The sequence below is a fragment of the Podarcis liolepis genome (genome assembly GCF_965112155.1).
Source record: "Podarcis liolepis genome assembly, chromosome: 11".
Classification (NCBI taxonomy): domain Eukaryota; kingdom Metazoa; phylum Chordata; class Lepidosauria; order Squamata; family Lacertidae; genus Podarcis; species Podarcis liolepis.
The window spans coordinates 499,210-518,173 of NC_139565.1; the positions used below are offsets into that span (position 1 = coordinate 499,210).

The 18,964-nt window shown below is 44.8% G+C and overlaps 2 protein-coding genes and 2 long non-coding RNA genes across 8 annotated transcripts in view; 1 reads left to right on the plus strand and 3 right to left on the minus strand.

Annotated features, from left to right (window-relative positions):
- Positions 1-221: 221 nt before the first annotated feature.
- On the minus strand, positions 222-5,839 carry LOC310688527. Its single transcript, XR_014517009.1, has 2 exons — positions 5,806-5,839; positions 222-551 (listed from the first exon to the last, which is right to left on the minus strand). It is a non-coding gene; the product is annotated as an uncharacterized lncRNA (long non-coding RNA).
- A 783-nt stretch (positions 5,840-6,622) lies between these two features.
- Positions 6,623-7,052, minus strand: LOC310688524. The gene is made up of 2 exons (XR_014517005.1): positions 6,935-7,052; positions 6,623-6,750 (listed from the first exon to the last, which is right to left on the minus strand). It is a non-coding gene; the product is annotated as an uncharacterized lncRNA (long non-coding RNA).
- A 1,194-nt stretch (positions 7,053-8,246) lies between these two features.
- Positions 8,247-18,964, minus strand: part of LOC310688208 (uncharacterized protein) — a gene marked incomplete at its 5' end in the record, with an annotated part of 10,973 nt that continues 255 nt past the window's right edge. The window contains 4 exons of the mRNA XM_083464333.1: positions 8,247-10,270; positions 16,169-16,281; positions 16,582-17,464; positions 18,225-18,280. Coding sequence (XP_083320459.1) covers positions 10,267-10,270; positions 16,169-16,281; positions 16,582-17,464; positions 18,225-18,280 — 1,056 coding nt within the window. The 3' untranslated portion in view covers positions 8,247-10,266. The remainder of the gene's footprint in view (positions 10,271-16,168; positions 16,282-16,581; positions 17,465-18,224; positions 18,281-18,964) is intronic.
- PIP5K1B (phosphatidylinositol-4-phosphate 5-kinase type 1 beta) overlaps positions 17,010-18,964 on the plus strand; it is a gene marked incomplete at its 3' end in the record, with an annotated part of 97,504 nt that continues 95,549 nt past the window's right edge. For 2 of the 5 annotated variants that reach the window (XR_014516939.1, XM_083464922.1), the window contains exon 1: positions 17,029-17,384. Of the gene's footprint in view, positions 17,385-18,964 lie in introns of all 5 variants that reach the window. The other 3 variants (XM_083464923.1, XM_083464925.1, XM_083464924.1) reach the window with 3 other exon arrangements.

The following is an 18,964-nucleotide window of genomic DNA, read 5'->3' on the forward strand; positions in this document are numbered from 1 at the left end:
GACTAAGGTTATGAAACTGAAATGAAATTAAAAAGATCCACAGGGCCTAAAAAAACTTCTAATCTGCACTATTAAAAATATTACTTTGATGCCTGTGTTTTTAATAATACCATTTTGGCATGAGAGCGTTTGTACTAATTCTTTCTCCCTAGAAATTGAGCTTAGACTAATTAGAAAAAAATAAGACACTAAATTTGCTACTGCAAAATATAATAACAGGGTCATACTTTGATCGTGTTTTGAATCAATGTGAGACTGGGTTTCTGGAAGAAAACCATTACACAAAAGGGATGTACAACAAATAAGCAAAAGAATAATACCACTCATCAGGAAACAGGTTGTGATTTTTGTTGGTAAAGTTGCACTCGCATACCTAGGTATTATATTCATGTTCTGCTACAAAGACAATGATGCTGTACAGATGGACTGGTAATGCCACATCTGGAGTAAAGTGTCCAGTTTGGGGTGCCACATTTTAAGAAGGACATTGACAAAACAGAGTGTGCTCAGAGAACTGCAACTAGGATGGTGAACGGTCAGGAATTCCAGTTCTATAAAAAATAATTGAAAGAGCTGAGTATGTTGAATAAATATTATAATATAAAAAATTAGAAATTACTTGAAAGAAACTAAGGATTAAACTAAGTTATAATTAAATTAATTAATCAAATAAATGGGATTTAGAATGTTAAGAAAAGTGAATAAGATGGACTATAATTGGAAATTGTTTTAGTTTAATAATGATATTGGAAAGCTGTTACTTTTAATTACAAGGAAACTCAGAAGGGAGGGATTTGAGGAAGTCAACCAAGATATTTAAAAGGTTGGATTTGTGAAGAATTAAGTTTGTTGTTATTGTTTATCTGTTTATTGTTCCCTTTTTTCTTTTTTCTTTTTTTCTTTTTTCTGTTTTAGAATAACATTTTGCTTTGTGGTTTGTGTTATCATTGTGGAAAATCTAATAAAAATTATTTAAAAGAAAGAAAGAAAGAGCTGAGTATGTTTTGCATAAAGACAAGATTAAGGGGAGATATGATAGTGGTCTTCAGATGGAAAATACCTGTTCTCTGTCTGTGGTCCATTCTTGTCCTAACTGGGCCTAGTTGGGCAGATGGGAACCTCAAGGATCTGTGTGGCTCCAGGGAAGGGAAGGCTGTCCTGATCTGAAATTGGGAGAGGAAATGTGAAGGGGGCAGGGGGCAGAGACCGAGGGGGCAAGGTGGGATAAAACATGGACTCTTAGCCTTCTCATAAACAGAAATGTTCTTTAAAAATTGATGGCAGAAAATATATAACATAAGGTTCATTTAACACCCTGATTAGACATGACCAGCAAGTTAAAGGTGTACAGGTTGGGGCAAAACACTATAAGTTAAGAGCTTTTGCAGATGATTTGGTACTTACTTTACAAGAGCCAGATGCTAGTACAAAAAGGGTGTTGGAAATAATTCAAGAATTTGGCCAGGTGGCTGGATTCAAATTGAACAAACAAAAGACTAAAGTGTTGGGAAAAAAACCTAACAGTTATGGAGAGGGAGAAATTCCAGAATGAAACAGGTTTGACAGTGGTCAAGAAGGTGAAATACCTAGGGGTTTATTTGACATCTAAAAACTTGAATTTGTATAAAGATAATTATGAAAAATGTTGGTTAGAAATCAAAAAAGATTTAGAGATATGGTCAAGGTTGAAATTGTCAATGTTAGGCCGAATTGCAGTTATTAAGATGAATGTATTGCCTAGAATGTTATTTTTGTTTCAAACTTTGCAAATTCTTGACAAGATGGATTGTTTCAAGAGGTGGCAGAAAGACATCTCAAAGTTTGTCTGGCAGGGCAAAAAGCCCAGGATTAAATTCAAAATACTGACAGATGTTAAAGAAAGAGGGGGATTTGCCCTGCCGGACCTAAAATTGTATTATGAAGCAGCAGCGTTTTGCTGGCTGAAAGAGTGGATGCTCCTCGAGAATACAGACATTTTGGATTTGGAAGGTTTTAATAATACATTTGGTTGGCATGCATATTTATGGTATGATAAAATCAAAGTGCATAGGGCCTTTAAAAATCATATTGTTAGAAAAGCATTGTTTAATGTTTGGACAAGATATAAAGATTTACTGGAAAATAAAACCCCTAGATGGTTGTCACCCTTGGAGGCTAAGGCATTAAAAAAACTCAATATGGAGGCCGAATGGCCAAAGTATTGGGAAATTTTGGAACAAGAAGGAGATAAATTGAAGTTAAAGAGTCATGAGAAACTGAAACCTAAAGTACGAGACTGGCTCCATTATTATCAAATAATGGAGATGTATAAACAAGATAGGAAAATCGGCTTCCAGGTGGAGAAATCAAAATTAGAAACTGAATTGTTAGAACCCAATACCAAAATTTTATCGAGAATGTATAACTTGCTGCTGAAGTGGAATACACAAGATGAAACAGTTAAATCAGCTATGATTAAGTGGGCACAGGACATTGGTCATAACATCATGTTTGCTGACTGGGAATGGTTGTGGAACACTGGAATAAAATTCACTGCATGTAATGCCTTAAAGGAAAACATCATGAAAATGATCTATAGGTGGTACATGACCCCAGTCAAGCTAGCAAAGATTTATCATCTGCCTGACAATAAATGTTGGAAATGTAAAGAATCTGAAGGTACCTTTTATCACCTTTGGTGGACGTGCCCAAAGATCAAGGCCTTCTGGGAAATGATATACAATGAAATGAAAAAGATACTTAAATGTACCTTTCTTAAAAAATCGGAGGCCTTCCTCTTGGGCATTGTCGGCCAATTGGTGTTAAAGAAAGATAGAACTTTCTTTATGTACGCTACAACAGCAGCAAGAATTCTCATCGCAAAGTATTGGAAGACACAAGAGTTACCCACTCTGGAAGAGTGGCAGATGAAAGTGATGGACTACATGACATTGGCGGAGATGACTGGCAGAATCCGCGACCAGGGGAAGGAGACGACGGAAGAAGATTGGAAGAAATTTAAAATTTATCTTAAGGACTATTATAAACTTGATGAATGTTAAAATGTCAAGGTTTTGAGAATGAAAGGGTTTCAGCGATATAAGAATAGATTGGAGGAAAGACTAGTAAGACATATTTTTGACAGAATCACTAGAAGTTGCTGAAAAAATTTGGACATTGGGATGCAGAAAGGGGAGGTATGGGGGAGTCCGAGAAACAAGGTTTATGAGATTAAGGTTATGAAGTTATGTGTGTTTGTTTGTCTTTTTATATGTTTGTATTGTGTTTAAAAAACTTTGTAAAATCAATAAAAATTTATATATATAAAAAAAGGAGATGGATGCTCCAACACAAACAAAACCACCTGCTTCTTAAATTTACTTCCTGAAAAAAATGAGTCCACAGTTTGTAGTTTGAAATAGGGCAAAATTGGGTTAACTTTCAAGTAGCTCAGAACAAATATTTTAAACAATAAAACCAATGTACATATAATTTGAACAGTCATAACAATAAAATAAAAATATAATTAAAATGAGGCAAGAATTCTAAAACCAGTTTCCCAACTTAAAACAACAGAGATAATAATTAAATAAAAGCTCTCCAAAAGAGAATCATTTTTACTTGCCTTCTAAAGATCTACCAGAAGGAAGAGAGATTAATCACCCAGGTTACACTCTGTGCCCTGTCCAATGTGGCCTAGAAACATAGATATGTATTCCTTTACTGGTGAGTTTCACTGAAGCTGCTAGTTGTGGACCCGAACCCCGCGCAGTGGAATGAAACACAAGGACACGTGATATAAGGTTAATGGGCAAGAAAAGGCCACAACTTTATTGATTACAGCAAGTGAAAAGGTATTAGCTTAGGCATTGGATTACGTCAGCTGACTCCACCCACTTGGAGAGGGGTGAGTCTAAAAAACAAAGGGGGGGTTATTCACCAGTAGGTGGAGCCTGTTGATGCTAATCCAACTATAGGCTCTCCCCTGATGTCACCGAGGGTCGTGCCATGGCCTCCCGCCAAGCAGGCATCGGACAGATTACACGACTGCCGGATTCCTTTAACGGAATACCCAAAAATTGAAGGCACAGGCGATGGCCACACCTAGCCCTTCGACACCACAACACATTATTCCAATGCCTAACCGCCACCCGAGCCCAAAATGGGCTCGCCGCCAATACCCTCATAGCTGTAACCAATCCCTGATGCTGCTGATGATGCTAGTTAACCAAATGTCATTCCCTTGGTCTGAAAGATGAACCCCATCATTCCGGTACAAGACTTGGTTGCCAATCCAGATACGGTCATGAGAGATGACTCGGCCATACATAAAGCGCACCCAACGGGCTATTGCACAATTTAAGAGTTTCCTGGATTTTTCAATGGCCATACAGTTCTGCACACCGTGCCACACAATTCTCTTCAGGAAGGAGGACCAGAACACCGTTGTTCCGGGACACAAGGCAGCAATCTCATCCAAATCTCTTTTTATGTGCCATGACAAGTCCACACTTCTTCTGCTAACCAGGTCATTTCCCCCTAATTGAAGGATAAGGATGTCAGGAGGGCCAAACGCGGCAACTCTCCCTCTCAGCAATGGCATAAGCTCTTCCCAATGCATGCCTCATCTCGAAAACCAGGAAACTCGCACTCCAGGTGGCAATCCAAGGTTAGGGGTGAGGCCACAGCTAACCGACTGTACGTGGGCCCAATGGACTATACCATGGCCACAAATCCAGACACGTCTGAGAACGGCTGAGAATAAAGGAAAGAAAAATACGGGTAAGTAGAGGTAAAGGAGCAGAGCGCATTCTAACGAATGTAACCTTTATAAGCGTCGGATTTCCACCGGCCCATTTCCTTAATCTTATCCGCTGGCAGGCCCAAGCGTGCAGCTGTTGTGGCGGCACCAATCCTGAATGAGTGTGCTGCATAATCCTGGGAAGATAAACCACAGGCATCAATAGCTTTGCGGAGTGCCCTTGTGAATTGGTGTCTCAACAAAGGTGACCCATCCTCGTGAACCAGGAGCGGACCCGGGCCGTGCGGTCTGAGGTAAAGGTACCGTCTAGTGTCTTTGACTGCTGCACTGAAGCTGTAAGTTTTACGAGGGAACCCCTACTGCCTGGTCCGTTTTGGATTGACGTATCCGCACAGTCATGCTAGCTTCAGTCAACTGCACTTCCTCCCACTTGCGTTAACCTCGGCTACCACTTCACCGACCCTCAAGGCGCCAAAGAAGGCGATCGCATATGCTGCGGAAAAGAGGCGGGCCTCAAACTTGGCCCAGCAGATTGCCCTAAGCTTTGTGCGTATCTGAGATAGCAGCCCGTAAGAAACTGGCTTACGGCTCTAGGGGGGTTGTAGCCTGCCCCAACCCTCAATAGCAATGCGGATCAGGAAGACTCGCAACGGGACGACAAAAAGTGAGGGCTGGAGGCTGGCACCGCAGCAATTTAGGCTGCAGTACACGCCCCCTTGAAGGCACCTGGTTGGGTGCCTGGCCGAGGGCATGGGCGCCAGCCAGGTGGGTGGGAAACGCCCCCTGCTTGAGGTGGAGTCCGGCTCCCGGCCACAACCACTCCCCTCTCTTGCAGGGAGGAGAGTCTTTAGCAATTACTCACAAGTAAGGAAACAGAACATTGCAACCTTATATGTCAATCCTTATGGCCACAATATAAAAAAAATCATTCCAGTAACACCTTAGAGACCAACTAAGTTTGTTATTGGTATGAGCTTTCATGTGCATGCACACTTCTTCAGATACACACATTGATTTCAATGGCAGATTACTTGCTAAAGAAACTGGGGAAACAAATGTATTACCTGGTCTGACTCCATATATCTCTGCATAGATATCAGCCTGTTTAAATTAGGCGATTTTTTTAAAAAATAATTTTTATTAACTGGCCAATCACATCAAATTAAATCATATCACATAAATTCCGAATTACAAAGCCGAATTTTAAATTTTGTTGGGGGGGACCCATATTTCAAGATCCGAAGGGGGATTCTGATCATCTTCTTGCTGCTGCGTTAATGTCCCAATCAGTCCAAATCAGTCCAAACAAAGTTCATAGTTCTATCCCATCTTATCTTGCTGTTTCCACATCACATCTTGTTCATATATTTTCTCATTTTTCTTTATGGTCTCTTCTGATAGTCTCCTTAAGCCGATAAACACCAATAGTAATAATAGTCCTGCGTGAATTTTCCGTTCTTCCAATCCTCAAATCGAGATGGTTTCCATATATCGTCTCCTTCATAGATAACATCACTCTTTCCATCATAGTCTCGTAAAACTGTCACTCTTAAGTCCCACTGAGGAGTTTAACCCACAATATATAAACAGCTCTATTTCTCTCTTTCTCCTCCCAGACTCAAGACCTCCGACAGAACTTCCCAATATGGTGACGGCATTTTTAACTGCGTCATTCCCAAGCTCTTACACATTCCACGCTCTTCTTAAAACGTGCTTTGGTTCGAATGTTTATCTCCACACAGCCTTAAATCCACAGCTTAAGTCCTTAAAACGACATTTCTGACTCATGAGGGAAGGGGATTCTTGTTTAATCACATAGGGAAAGAAGGAAGAGTTTTTCCCCCCTACCCCATCAGTCATTTGCCGTACCTTGTCTTGGCGTATCTTCTCATGTTTTATTCTTATCTTGTTTTGTCAGAGATCTCTTCTGTTAGCAGTCTTTACTCCCCCTTCTTTCTTGAAATATGTGCATTCCTTTCATCCAAATTGTTTCCTTTGAAGTTCTGCATCTAGTGGCGTGAATCAGGGACGGCGTTCAGGAGTGCCGAAATCCCACAGGAGGGCTTTGTGCCTAGTGCCCCCACCCCCACAAATTCGGGGGTGGTATAGGGCACAACAGGCAAGGGCCGTCCCCCCCACAATCCTGGGCGGGGTTAAGGAGGCTAATTACCCCCATCATAGCCTCCAAATTACCTCGTGTGGGTCGGAGAGATGTTATTGTCAGCCATCTTCCAATGCGCCCCCTAGTGGCCCCTAAATTAGGCGATGTTTTATTACAGCTATCATTACTGTTGAGTGTGTCATTGTATCATTACTGTTGAATGTGGAGGGAAAAGGCACATGAAGATGGCTAGCAAGAACCTCAGAGTATTTTTACAGTGGTGCCTCACAAGACGAAATTAATTCGTTCTGCGAGTTTTTTCGTCTAGCGAATTTTTCGTCTTGCAAAGCATGAAATCCCATAGGAATGCATTGAAATTCAATTAATGCGTTCCTATGGTCAAAAAAAAAAAAAAAAAGTCCAAACAAAGACAAATTTGGTACAACAAGAGTTTATTAAGTGCTCTTTAAAGTCACACATACTGTAAAAAGCATTTCAAAAATTGAAGGAACAATAAATTAAGTTTCTAAACATGACAGAAAAACATTTAAAAATCAACAAAGTGTACAGTACATTTTCTAAGACTCTGGGGGACAACTCGAAGAAGGTTCCACTTCCACTCTTTGCTTCTTGCTGAAGAACCCCCTCCTCAACTGTTCCCCCAGCCACCCACCACACAGAAATTCAAATCCAGAAATTTATTTTAAAAAACAGCAGAGTGGCCCAATGGTCACAGAAAATCAGAAAAATTCAGAAAAAAACCACACAAGCTTCCAGATTCTTGCAAACTCCTCCTCAACTGTTTCCCCAGCCACCCACCACACAGAAATTCAAACCCATAATTAAAAAAAAAACAAAAACAGCAGAGTGGCCCAATGGTCACAAAAAATCATAAAAATGCAGGGGGGAAAACAACACACAAGCTTCCAGATTCTTGCAAACCCCTCCCCAACCCCAAGTCCTTGAATTCCAAACACCCCAACCCAAAATCCAAAACCCCCCAAAAAGTTTTAAAAGTTTAACTTACCAAATGGCTGCAAAAGAAGTTTTGGAAAAGCTTCAAAAATCACCAAAGTCTTCAAAAACCTCAAAAAAGGCTACCACACTATGAGTTGCTCCTTGAAGTCAAGTCACAACTGCACCTCTTCAAGCAATGCACCCTGTATTACTGTAACGGTTTTAAGAAAAAGGAAACAAACTTGCAAGACGTTTTCGTCTTGCGATGCAAGCCCATAGGGAAATTCGTCTTGCGAAGCAGCTCAAAAAACGCAAAAACCTTTCGTCTAGCGAGTTTTTCGTCTTGCGAGGCATTCGTCTTGCGGGGCACCACTGTATCTACTTATTTAATAAGTTTTAGACATTGCTTAATCAGGGATCCAAAGTTCTTTACATACATAAATTTGTATATGATGACAAATTCACAGCAAAATGCTGATGAATATTAATGTGGACTTTTAAAAAAAATTCACAAACCAATATAGAAATGTGGAGAACTAAACTCAAGAGTGGAAAAATGAGAAACTGAGCAAAACTGAAATTGGCATGTTCAGCCACCCCTGGTTAGGAGTGCAGCCTTATTCTTTATTTTGGGGTAGTCGTTTTGGTGCAGGTAGCCAATGGCAGCTTTGTGCTAGGCGAAGGTTTTCAGGAAGGATGCTTGATTTTCAATCATTATCCCTCCCCACAAAAATTTATACTGAGAATTGAAGAAAATTCTGTGGGATGTTATAACAGAGAGGGCTGTAATTTGGCATTTTATCCATTAAACACATGGTTAAATTGGCATGCCTTGTTTTTGTCATCTTTTAATTATTACTTTAAGATTTATTCAGAATGCTTTTTTTATGAACAAGTATTGTTAATTTCATTTGTAACTAATCCTTTGTGCTTTGCAGCATTGTAATCAGCTTTTATAGGATTAGTAGGTCCTACAACAAAGTGTTGCAATGTATCTTCCTTACACCCTAAGAAGAGTATTCCTACTCTGGATTCCTGCAAGTCCACCAGCCATCCTTGCCCTTTTCCTCCTCCAGGATCAACTGTAAAAGGGATCAAATAGGCCAGTGCACTCTCCTGCCTCTCCGGTTTTCATTTTTTTGTTTCCAACTAATACCATATTGGCCCGAATATAAGCCACACTTTCCCCCAAATTCAGACTTTGAAAAGTTGAAGTGCATCTTATATTTGGAACCGAGCGTTGTGCGCCCGCCTCCCGGCATGACCGCCCTGAACGGGGGACGGGGGCGGCTGCTGCTTGGTGTCCCGCTTGGCAGCTTGGGGAGGGAGTGCCGGGAGGCAGGCTGCACCCGCAAATAAGCCTTGAAATTTAAAGGTGTGGCTTATTTGCGGGTGTTATATTCGGACCAATATGGTACTCAGTATTGCATGGTTCCTGGAAGCAACTGGGCATGTTTAATTGCCATTGGGCTGGTTTTGACGGAAGTGACCCTTTTGCTTTGTACTTCTGCATAGCTCAGGATTCAACCGAGAATGCTGATACATACACACACCCCTTTTTATTTTTAAGCTGCCCTGTTTGGGCTCTGATCTTGTCAGCACTCAACCACCTAAGTCACCATGAGGAAATTATTTGAAGCTTTTTATTTTGGCCTGACATCTGATTCAGGGGTGTTGGGGAACAGCTGATACTGGAAAGAGGAGCCAACACTTCCCCTTCCCCACCCCACCTGAAAGTTGTTTGTCTCACCCATCTAAGCCACTGGAACTTATTTGCCCATAAGCACTTAACTGGTCTAAGACCTTATTGGAATGAAGCTTCCTTAAGTGGCATATGGGCGTCCAGACGGCAGGCGGGTGGAGGGCTGCGGGGGCACAAATAAGTAGATGCCTCAGTCTTAAGGGAGATGGTTGGGCTTGGTGGCTTTTATGCTTCTTCCAACTCTAGAATACTTCTAGAGTTAGAAACTATTTGGAATGGTCAGGAATTTTGACTACCAATCAGAATAGGCAAAGGCTCCAGACAGTGCCCAGATAGATCTTTTAAAAGACTCTTGCAGGCCACCATTTGCAACTGGAATCTCATTCCCCTTGCTTCCATAGGACCTGTTCGTTTTATTTTATTGCTATGGCTAGTGGCTAATGCAAATAAAGTTTCTAGGTTTCTAGGTATAGGTCCTGCTCATCTGCAGGGAGACCCAGGTACACTTCATAGCTCCATGGGAACCACATCTTAAAGGGCCCTCCCCATGTAATCACCATCCCAAAGGGCATCAGGGGGGAAGGGAAAAGGTGACGTTCGCTGTTCTCTTCCCCTTGCTGCCCCTTGAAGTGGTACAGGGGGTTGCAAGGGGAATGGGGGGTCAGCGGAAAATGCTGCCTCACTTCTGCACTCCAGCTGGATCAGTTTCTTCCACGAGCAGAAGGAGCACCTCTGTTCATGGGGGGTTAGTTAGGATCCAAGCCATTATCTGAAATTAACAAATGTGCAGGTATTCAAATCAAAGATGAAGTCTTCAAGCAGAAATAATTCACCATACTCACCTCTTCACACACGTGCACACGCACACACCTTTCTGCTGGGGAGAGCAGCCCAAGGTCACCCAGTGAGCACTGTGAACAAGCTGGGAAACTGGGGGCCTAAAAACAGGAGGCCCTAAGGTCTTGGGGCCACATTCCCTTATACTGAGCCTCTCAGGGGCTACGTGCCGGAAGTGGCTGGAGCCAGAGGCAAGTTGGTAGAGCAAAAAGTGGCACATTTACTTTGTACCTTGCAAAAGTTTGTAATTAACGCAGAAATCAGAGCTTGCCAGTTAAAGTCCAGAGATGACGAGAATCTTCTTTATATTTATTCCTAGAATAAGCAAGAGTGTTAAAAGCAGTGTTTGTTATAGTCCGCATGACATTCTTTCTGAAGAAGTCCCATCAAAGTAAGTGGCTCTGCTCCAGAGAAAGTAGGCTACTGATTGCAGCTGTAGGTTTCCTGGCTAAGTTTTCAAACAGCCTTTGTAGTCTAACGGAATGACAGACATAAATGTTTTCAAGGCCTTGGGCATGTGCCTCAGCATCTTAAAATAAGGCTGTTGTTTTCTAAGGACGAATGTAACAAGAGACATGCGTTGATTAGAAAACAGTGTAGAGAACTGGAGAGAAAGCAAGAGTTGACCTGTAAAGTTGTATGTTTTGCTTGTGTAGCGTTATATTTACACCTTGTAAAAATGCACAGCAGGAAAGTGGTCCATTGATTTATACCAAGCAGGGGTCAAACTGGGTAAAACAAGGACATCAGCTATTAAACCTAAGCCAGAAAGAACAATTTGTATTCAGTCTTGAACCTCCAGTGACATTTATCTTTAATTGTTTTGCCTCAGCTCTGTGACAGCAAGTACAAAGTCCAATTATGATAAGAAGCACAACCCTATTGAGTAGAGCTTATTATGCCTACTAAAGTCTGATCACTATTAGTAATTACTAAACAACACACACCCTTGTGAAAGCTGTTTTTGTGCAAGCTTCATGAGCTGTCTCAAGGAGTGGATAAGGTATTTAAATCCAAACACATACTTATGTTAGTAAGAACCTGCTGTTTCATTGCTTTTAATTATAGTAATAAATTTTATTTATACTCCGCCCTCCCCGACCAGAGCCGGGCACCAGTAAAATTACAGTAAAAACATAATAGGGGGGGTGGGACCCAATTTAAAATACAGGTTAAAATGCAATTTAAAATGCAGCCTCATTTTAAAAATAGCCCATAGATCAAAACCATAAGGGGAGGGAAACATAAGCGTCAGACTGAGTCCAAACCAAAGGCCAGGTGGAACAGCTGTGTCTTGCAGGCCCTGCGGAAAGATGTCAAGTCCCACAGGGCCCTAGTCTCTTGTGACAGAGCATTCCACCAAGTCGGGGCCACTACTGAAAAGGCCCTGGCCCTAGTTGAGACCAATCTAACCACCTTGCGACTTGGGACCTCCAAAATGTTGTCATTTGTGGACCTTAAGGTCCTCTGTGGGGCATACCAGGAGAGGCAGTCCCGTAGGTATGAGGGTCCTAGGCCGCATAGGGCTTTAAAGGTCAAAACCAGCACCTTAAACCAGACCCTGTACTCCACCGGGAGCCAGTGCAGCTGGTAAAGCACTGGATGAATGTGATCCCGCGGCAAGGACCCCAAAGGAGCCTCACTGCGGCATTCTGGAATTTCAAGGCCAGCCCTGCATAGAGCAAGTTACAATAATTAAGCCTGGAGGTGACCGTCACATGGATCACTGTGGCCAGATCAGGGCGAGAAAGGTAAGGTGCCAACTGCTTAATATGGCAGAGATGGAAATTTGGATATTATTATTCCAGAAAACAAGAGCAGGAATTGGCAAGTGTGACATAAGAATGCTCTGTTTATGGTTGGTGCTACAATAAAGTCATACTTGCTACTCCTATTTCTTAATATACCACTCCAAAGCAAGAAATCACCAAAAGCATGGCCCATAGGTAAGTTTTATTGAGTGAATGTAGAATTTCCTGGTTGATTTTCCTCAAGAATGGACACACGAGTACCATAAGAAAATATAAAACTTTTCATTTGCATATACAATTCAATGTATCATATGCTTTCATTATTTATCTTTAGGTGCCATGGGCTGATTAACATTCCATGTCCTTTTAAATATGTTTGTGATAGGAGGGTTATTGGTTTGGTAGACAATGTAGTGTGTGCATGCTCAGCAGATGACCTCCAAACCATCATAAATATATTCACAGAAGCTTACGAAAAGCTTGGCTTGTTGCTCAACATCCAAAAAACCAAAGTGCTGCACCAAACAAGTACAAAATAACCCCTCTGCAGTGCCACAAATCCAACTCAATGGTGTAACGCTGGAAAATGTTGATCACTTCTCCTACCTAGGCAGTTATCTTTCTACAAGGGTCAACATTGATGCCAAAATACAGCATCACCTGAGCTCTGCGAGTGCGGCTTTCTCCCGATTGAAGCACAGAGTGTTTGAGGACATTGGCAGGGAAACCAAAATGCTTGTTTACAAAACTATTGTACTACCAACCTTACTGTATGCTTGTGAAACATGGACCACTTACAAACGCCATCTCCAACTTCTTGAAAGATTCCATCAACGGTGTCTCTGAAAAATCTTACACATCACTTGGGAAGACAGAGCTGGATCCAGACAGTATGCTGGATGAAGCAAATATCACCAGTGTTGAAGCAATGATTCTTCAACATCAACTTCGTTGGACTGGTCATGTTGTGCGGATGCCTGATGATTGTCTTCCTAAGTAACTACCCTATTCCGAACTTAAAAATGGAAAGTGTAATGCTGGTGGTCAACGAAAGAGGTTTAAAGACTGTCTCAAGGCAAATCTAAAAAAATGTAGTATAAACACCGACAACTGGGAAACACTGGCCTGCAAGTGCTCCAGTTGGAGAACAGCTTTACCAAAGGTGTCATGGACTATGAAGACAGTCAAACTCAGAATGCAAGGGAGAAACGTGCTAAGAGGAAAGCATGCTTGGCAAATCCACCGTGATCAACTCCCACCTGGGAACCAATGTCCCCACTGTGGAAGGACGTGTGGATCTAGAATTGACCTCCACAGTCACTTACAGACTCGTTGTTAAAACCATGTTTATGGAAGACAATCTTACATGGCTACTATTAATAAAAAACAATGTGCTTAATAATAATAATAATCAGGTGCTTTTGTTCCTTCCTAACTTATAAAACTAGTTAAAGGTAAATGACAGGGAACAAAGCATTCTCAGTCCAAAAGCTCCCAGGTTTAGGCCCTATCCAATGCCCATGTTTCCATTAGTGGCAACTTTAAAGGGGCTTGGTGTTGGTGGAGCCCAACAATGGGCAAAGCAGGCAACCAACACAAGGGAGGCTCCTTTGGCTGGAGAAGCTTGACACAATGCCTGGAGCTCCTACCTGGTTTCTCTCGTCCATCTTTCCATTCATCTCCTGTTACCTTTTGCTTGAGTGCCTGGAGATTGCTGGCTGTAATGCAGGTGCTTACTCTACCAACTATTGGAGAAGCCACTCTGCCCACCCCCAGCAAATATCCTACCTGTACAAAGGGGCTGCTCTTTCGTGGTGGGTAGGACCATGTTGCCCATTTTTTAGGTCTCTGTCCCTCCATTTTTCCATTTCAGATCTGATACTCCTTGTGTTGCTGGTTTCACCTCAAAACTTAACCTTTGCGGTATCCAATGGAGAACTCGGAGAAGGAAGGGAATGTGGCCCAGACCTAGGTGGCTTTCTGTGCAAGGGGAGGGATGTGATTGTATGTGTTGAAGTAAATGGCAGAAAGGAGTCCATCTCTAGCATGCACTTTCTTCTGCTGCCTCTCCCCCTGCCTCTCCCAGGTTCTTGGCTGCCTCCATCCCCATCCTGTCCTGGTATCTCTTTTGACACTCCACAAATATAGCATCCTCAAGGGCAAAGGTCCATCCCAAAATACCTCAACAGCTACAGTCCAAAGATCGCAACCAGTGTCTCTGCTGCCCCAAACTGCAGAAGGGGCAGACTTCTGCTCCCTAGGACAAAATGCGAGGATCTGTCACTGTCTTGAACTGAGTCACGTCTCTTGCTTGCCTGGATGAAGCAAGCTGTTTGTGGGGCTGGAAGGCTTGTTTGTGCACGAGCAAACAAGAAATTAGCAAATTTTAATGTAACTCTTTTCAAAGAGTTTTAAACAGTAACTCCACTGATGGGTCATTTGACTATCCACTGGCCCTCCCTCCATACCAAGGCATAGCTTGTATTTGCAGTTGCCACCACCACAGGCCTCCCTAAAGGGGAGGCGGCATGCGGCCTTAGTAGTTTAGGAGCAGATCATGGACTGCCATGTGTGTTTTTACCCATTAACTCTTTATCACTTAGTCAACTTAGCCAAAGCTTCTTGGGGAAGGGGGAAGAGTATATTTTCTATGGTTTGTTGCACTATGCCAGAAAATTGTGCAGCTGAACTATAGGCTGGAAAACAGCTGGCATACTGCTCTGTGAAAATACAGTTCCATTCCTCACAACATCATGGGAAAGCGAAAACCACCACAGGTAGGGAAAGTATGCAAGAGTAAAGATGAAAGCAAAGGAGTACTCTTCTGCCATGAGGCCTAAAGGGGGACAAAATTAACCCAGAGCAGGATTTGGAAATTATCCACCAGTGAGCAGCAAACAGTGTCCTGCCAGGCCTGGTTTTCCTTAGTCCTCATACCTTTTCCCTACAGTCAGGGCCAAACAAGACATTATGTAAACCACCAAACTGCATCTTTTGAGTGAAAGTTTTGGTTTGGTTTGCCTGACACAAATTGCCAAGTGTGACATGAGGAGGAGCAGTTTGGATCAGGATTCCAGTGTGGGGGACTTTAACTCTTTGTCCCCTGCTCAGTCTAGATAAAGGACCCTCTTCCTGCAATTTAGATGCGGTGTGTGTGTGTGTGTGTGTGTGTGTTCTGAAGCTCCCACTGAAGCAAATGGGTATTTTTTTCCAATGCAAACTGCAGGTTCAAGGTCTCTAACCTGGATTGAGCCCACAGCAAGGGTGAAGAGTTAAAACCCACCTACTCAATGCTGGTGTCCTGATCCAGATGTGCCCTCCAATCCCAGTGCTGACAGTGTGTACAAACTGCACTTACCGAAGAGATAAGTCATTTGGCCCTTAGTTGGGCAGCCCTTTGCATTTGTCCAGCTCTAGTCGCTTTAATACCACTCCTATATGATGCTTCGTCTTCTTGTTCCTCAGCCCCATCTTTGTGAGCCATCAAAACTGATGGTATTTTATTGCTCCTTGCAATGCTGCGGAAAATATATCTCCCCTTCTTTTTGGTGTGTAAAAGATCCACAAGCAATTGATAATTGGAATTGTCCTTCAAGATCCATGTAGATTTTGCATTTCACTGTAATGTTTCTCACATATATGCACACATTAGAAGGGGCCATAAACTCCCCTCTAGAACTAGAGAAGTGAAACTATGGAAATGGAGAGTTACATAAAAATACTTAACTAACTGAGGTTCTGCCCTCCCCCCCCCCAAATCCTGGCTATGCCCACAAACCCAAGTGCTGCAGATAAAAATATTTCATACAGAAGAACAGCCCATTTAACAAACAAACAAACTTCAGGTCTGTTTTTGTGCAATTCCCTTTAAAAGGTCTACTTCTTTCAAAAATGTCAAGCTCCCCGCCCCAATACCATTCCCTGTGGCGCACTAAGCTTACACTTCCCAGCAGGACCCTGCACGTGGAGCAAAAACCTATTCCTGCCACAGATCCATATTGGGATCCGCCAGAGCAGCAATGCTTCCTGCTTTCCAGCCCAGAGCTCAATACGTATAAATATGTATAATTGTTATACACCTCCATAACTTCAGTGAGCCCAGATGTCTGTCTTCGAAAGTGGGAGCAGGGCTTCTTCCACGATTGCTGTAGCAGCATTTTAAGGAGTTCAGTTCATCCAGTTGGGATAATGGCTGGGAAAAGATACAAGGAGAAACGCTGGGCTAGAAGTTCACACACAACTGGCTGTTTATGCAAAAAGCACACACGGGGGCGTAGGAAGGCAGGTGTGGGGGTGCGTTCCGCCCCGGTGTCATCCCTGAGGGGGGGACAAAACGGCATCCGCCAGGCGGACTCCGTGGGCCCGCTCTGGGGGCTGGAGCAGCCCCTAGGTCCATGATTACAGAAGACTGTGCCCCCCCACCTCCCTGCCTGAACCCCAGTTCAGGGGCAGAGCTCTAGGCAGAACTTGGAAAAACGCTCTGCAACCTCACCTGCCCGCTCTGCCCTAAGGCAGCTTCCGACGCTCCTCTGTGGAGCCTGAGCGCCCAATGGTTCCGTCTGTCTGTCTGCACAGCCCTGCGGTGCAGTGGGTAGAGCGCCCGAGAGAGCAGGGTTCGAATCCCCGCTCGGCCGGACCGGTCCTCTGGCCTCACCTGCCGCCGCCTCAGGCCTTTTCCAGGCGCCCCAGGACGGAAGTCCGCGGAAGTCCCTGGGCGAGCGGGCGAGCGAGCGCCGAGTCCGCGGGGCTTCAGGGATGTGCGGCCTGGAAGGAAGGCGAAACCTCCGCTGAAGGGAGCCAGCCAGAAGCGGAGCCCGCCGGCCTCTGGCGGCGCCGAGAGAGAGGAGGGGGGGCCGCCAGGCCCGGGGAGGGGCGCCTGAAGGAGGGAAGGGGCCGAGGGGAGGCGGAGGAAGGCGGGCGGAGGGGCCCGAGCCGCGGCGCCCCTTCGCGGGAAGAGAGCGGGGCCCGGCGGAGGAAGGAAGGAAGGAGGGCGGGCGGGCGGGCGGGCGCCGAGGAGCCCCGCTCGGGACTTGGCCGCCGGAGGAGGCGGACGCGCCCGCCCGGCTGCTGCCGCCGCCCCTTTTCGAAGAGAACGGGCGAGCGAGAGGGAGCCGCGTTGCCGGGGACCAAGCGGCGCAGAGGCGCGACGGACGAGGCAGCCGGGCAGACGCGCCGAGAGAAGGAAGGAGGGAGGCCCGGGCCGCCGCCGCCGCAAGTCCGTCCTGCCTCCGCTGCTGCTGCTTCTCGGCCGGCCGGACTGCGTCGCCTGCGGCAAGGAGCGCGAAGCGGCGGAAGGTGGGTGCGCGGGCGGAGAGACCCCCGGGCGGGCGGGCGGGTCCCGGGCTTCCCTCCTCCTCCTGCCGGAGCCCCTCTCCCTGGGGGGGGGGGGTCTCCCCACAGAAGGGGAGCCTGGGGTGGACCCGAGAGGGCTTGGCGCCCCGAGGAGCCTCCTCGGCGAGGGGGGAGTGGCGCTGCGTTGCGGCAGATGGCAGCGGGGGCCTCGTCCTCGGCTTCGCCTTCCTGCTTTTGAATCCGGATTGAACAGGTGGAGCGAGGCGACGCGGCTTCGGCTTCTCTCGGGCTCTTCGTTGGACGAGGAGAGCCAAGCCTTGCCGCCCCTCCGGCCTCCATGGGGGGGGCATGGCTGGAGGGGGTGCCTGGACCTCTGGGAGATTCTTCTCAGTTTCAGAATAAGGATGTGAAGCTTGTCCCCCCCCTTCCTGCTCCCATGGGACGGTCCTGCGGGGCCCAGGCTGACTCCCAGGAGAGGGAAGTTGTGGCGAGAGGGGGGGGGGTCATGTCAGACACGGAAACCGGTGCCCTGACCACACTTTCCCTCGCCACACTTTGTGCTCCAGCAGAACCCCCCCCCCCGCGGAGTCTGCAGGTGCCCCTACAGGCCGGGAGCACAGCAGGTGGTTTGGGTTCCCTGCCAGCATCAAGGCATTTAATAAGTACCCCCCCCCCCGTTGCTGTGGAGAAGAGCTACAAGCTAGGCCAGGCCATGGTTTTGGTTCTCCAGGGATGCTTCAGCCTGCGAAAAGGACAAAATCCACACCCCCCCAAGCAGATGACTGGCTGTTCAGTGTATTTGCTCCCACTTCCCAGTAAAATTATGTATTACTTACATGTTACCTTTTGGAATCCCCGATGCTCTGCTCATCAGGGTAACTTGTAAACAAGTTCCACTGCTTTCAAAGGAATGTTTAGGATAGGGAACTTAGGGTGTCAGAGGATTTGAATTAATGTGCAAATGTTCTATTGTAAGTTAAAGATCACCTTCCTCTTCATGTCATTGTTTGCACATGAAATGAAGAGCAAAGCCCAGCCTTTACAGTATTTCTTAAGATACTATTTTGCAGTGCTGAACTGAATCTGTTCCTCTAAATATTAAAGATAAGGTGGAGAGGGGGGAATCTGTGATTTTTCAGATAAAATAGGTACCACATTCTATCACCAACAAATTTATGATGTTCCTATGTGGTCTTTCATGGATTGGGGGCAGGGATACCATTAGTTTCAGACTATGCTTCTGTATATGAAGAAGTAATGAAGCAGTTATATAGATATGTTTTTAAAATGCTTAATTTGCTGCATAGTGACCTTCAAAGAAGGTTTCTGGTCGATATATGAAGTTTGGCTTGCATTATTGCTATTTGCTTAAAATAGCATTGCTTCCTGGAACCAAAAGGTGTTGCAGTGCTTCAGTGCAGGGCATGGTTTTCTATTTCAGTATATGCAAAATACACTTTTGTGTATTTTGCTTATCTTTGTTTATTCTCTTACCCTCCCAAAAGTACCATTGCATTAGGTCACCTGAAGAAAATGTCACTATCAGCTAACTCATATTACCTATTTAAAAAACGGGTGCGGGC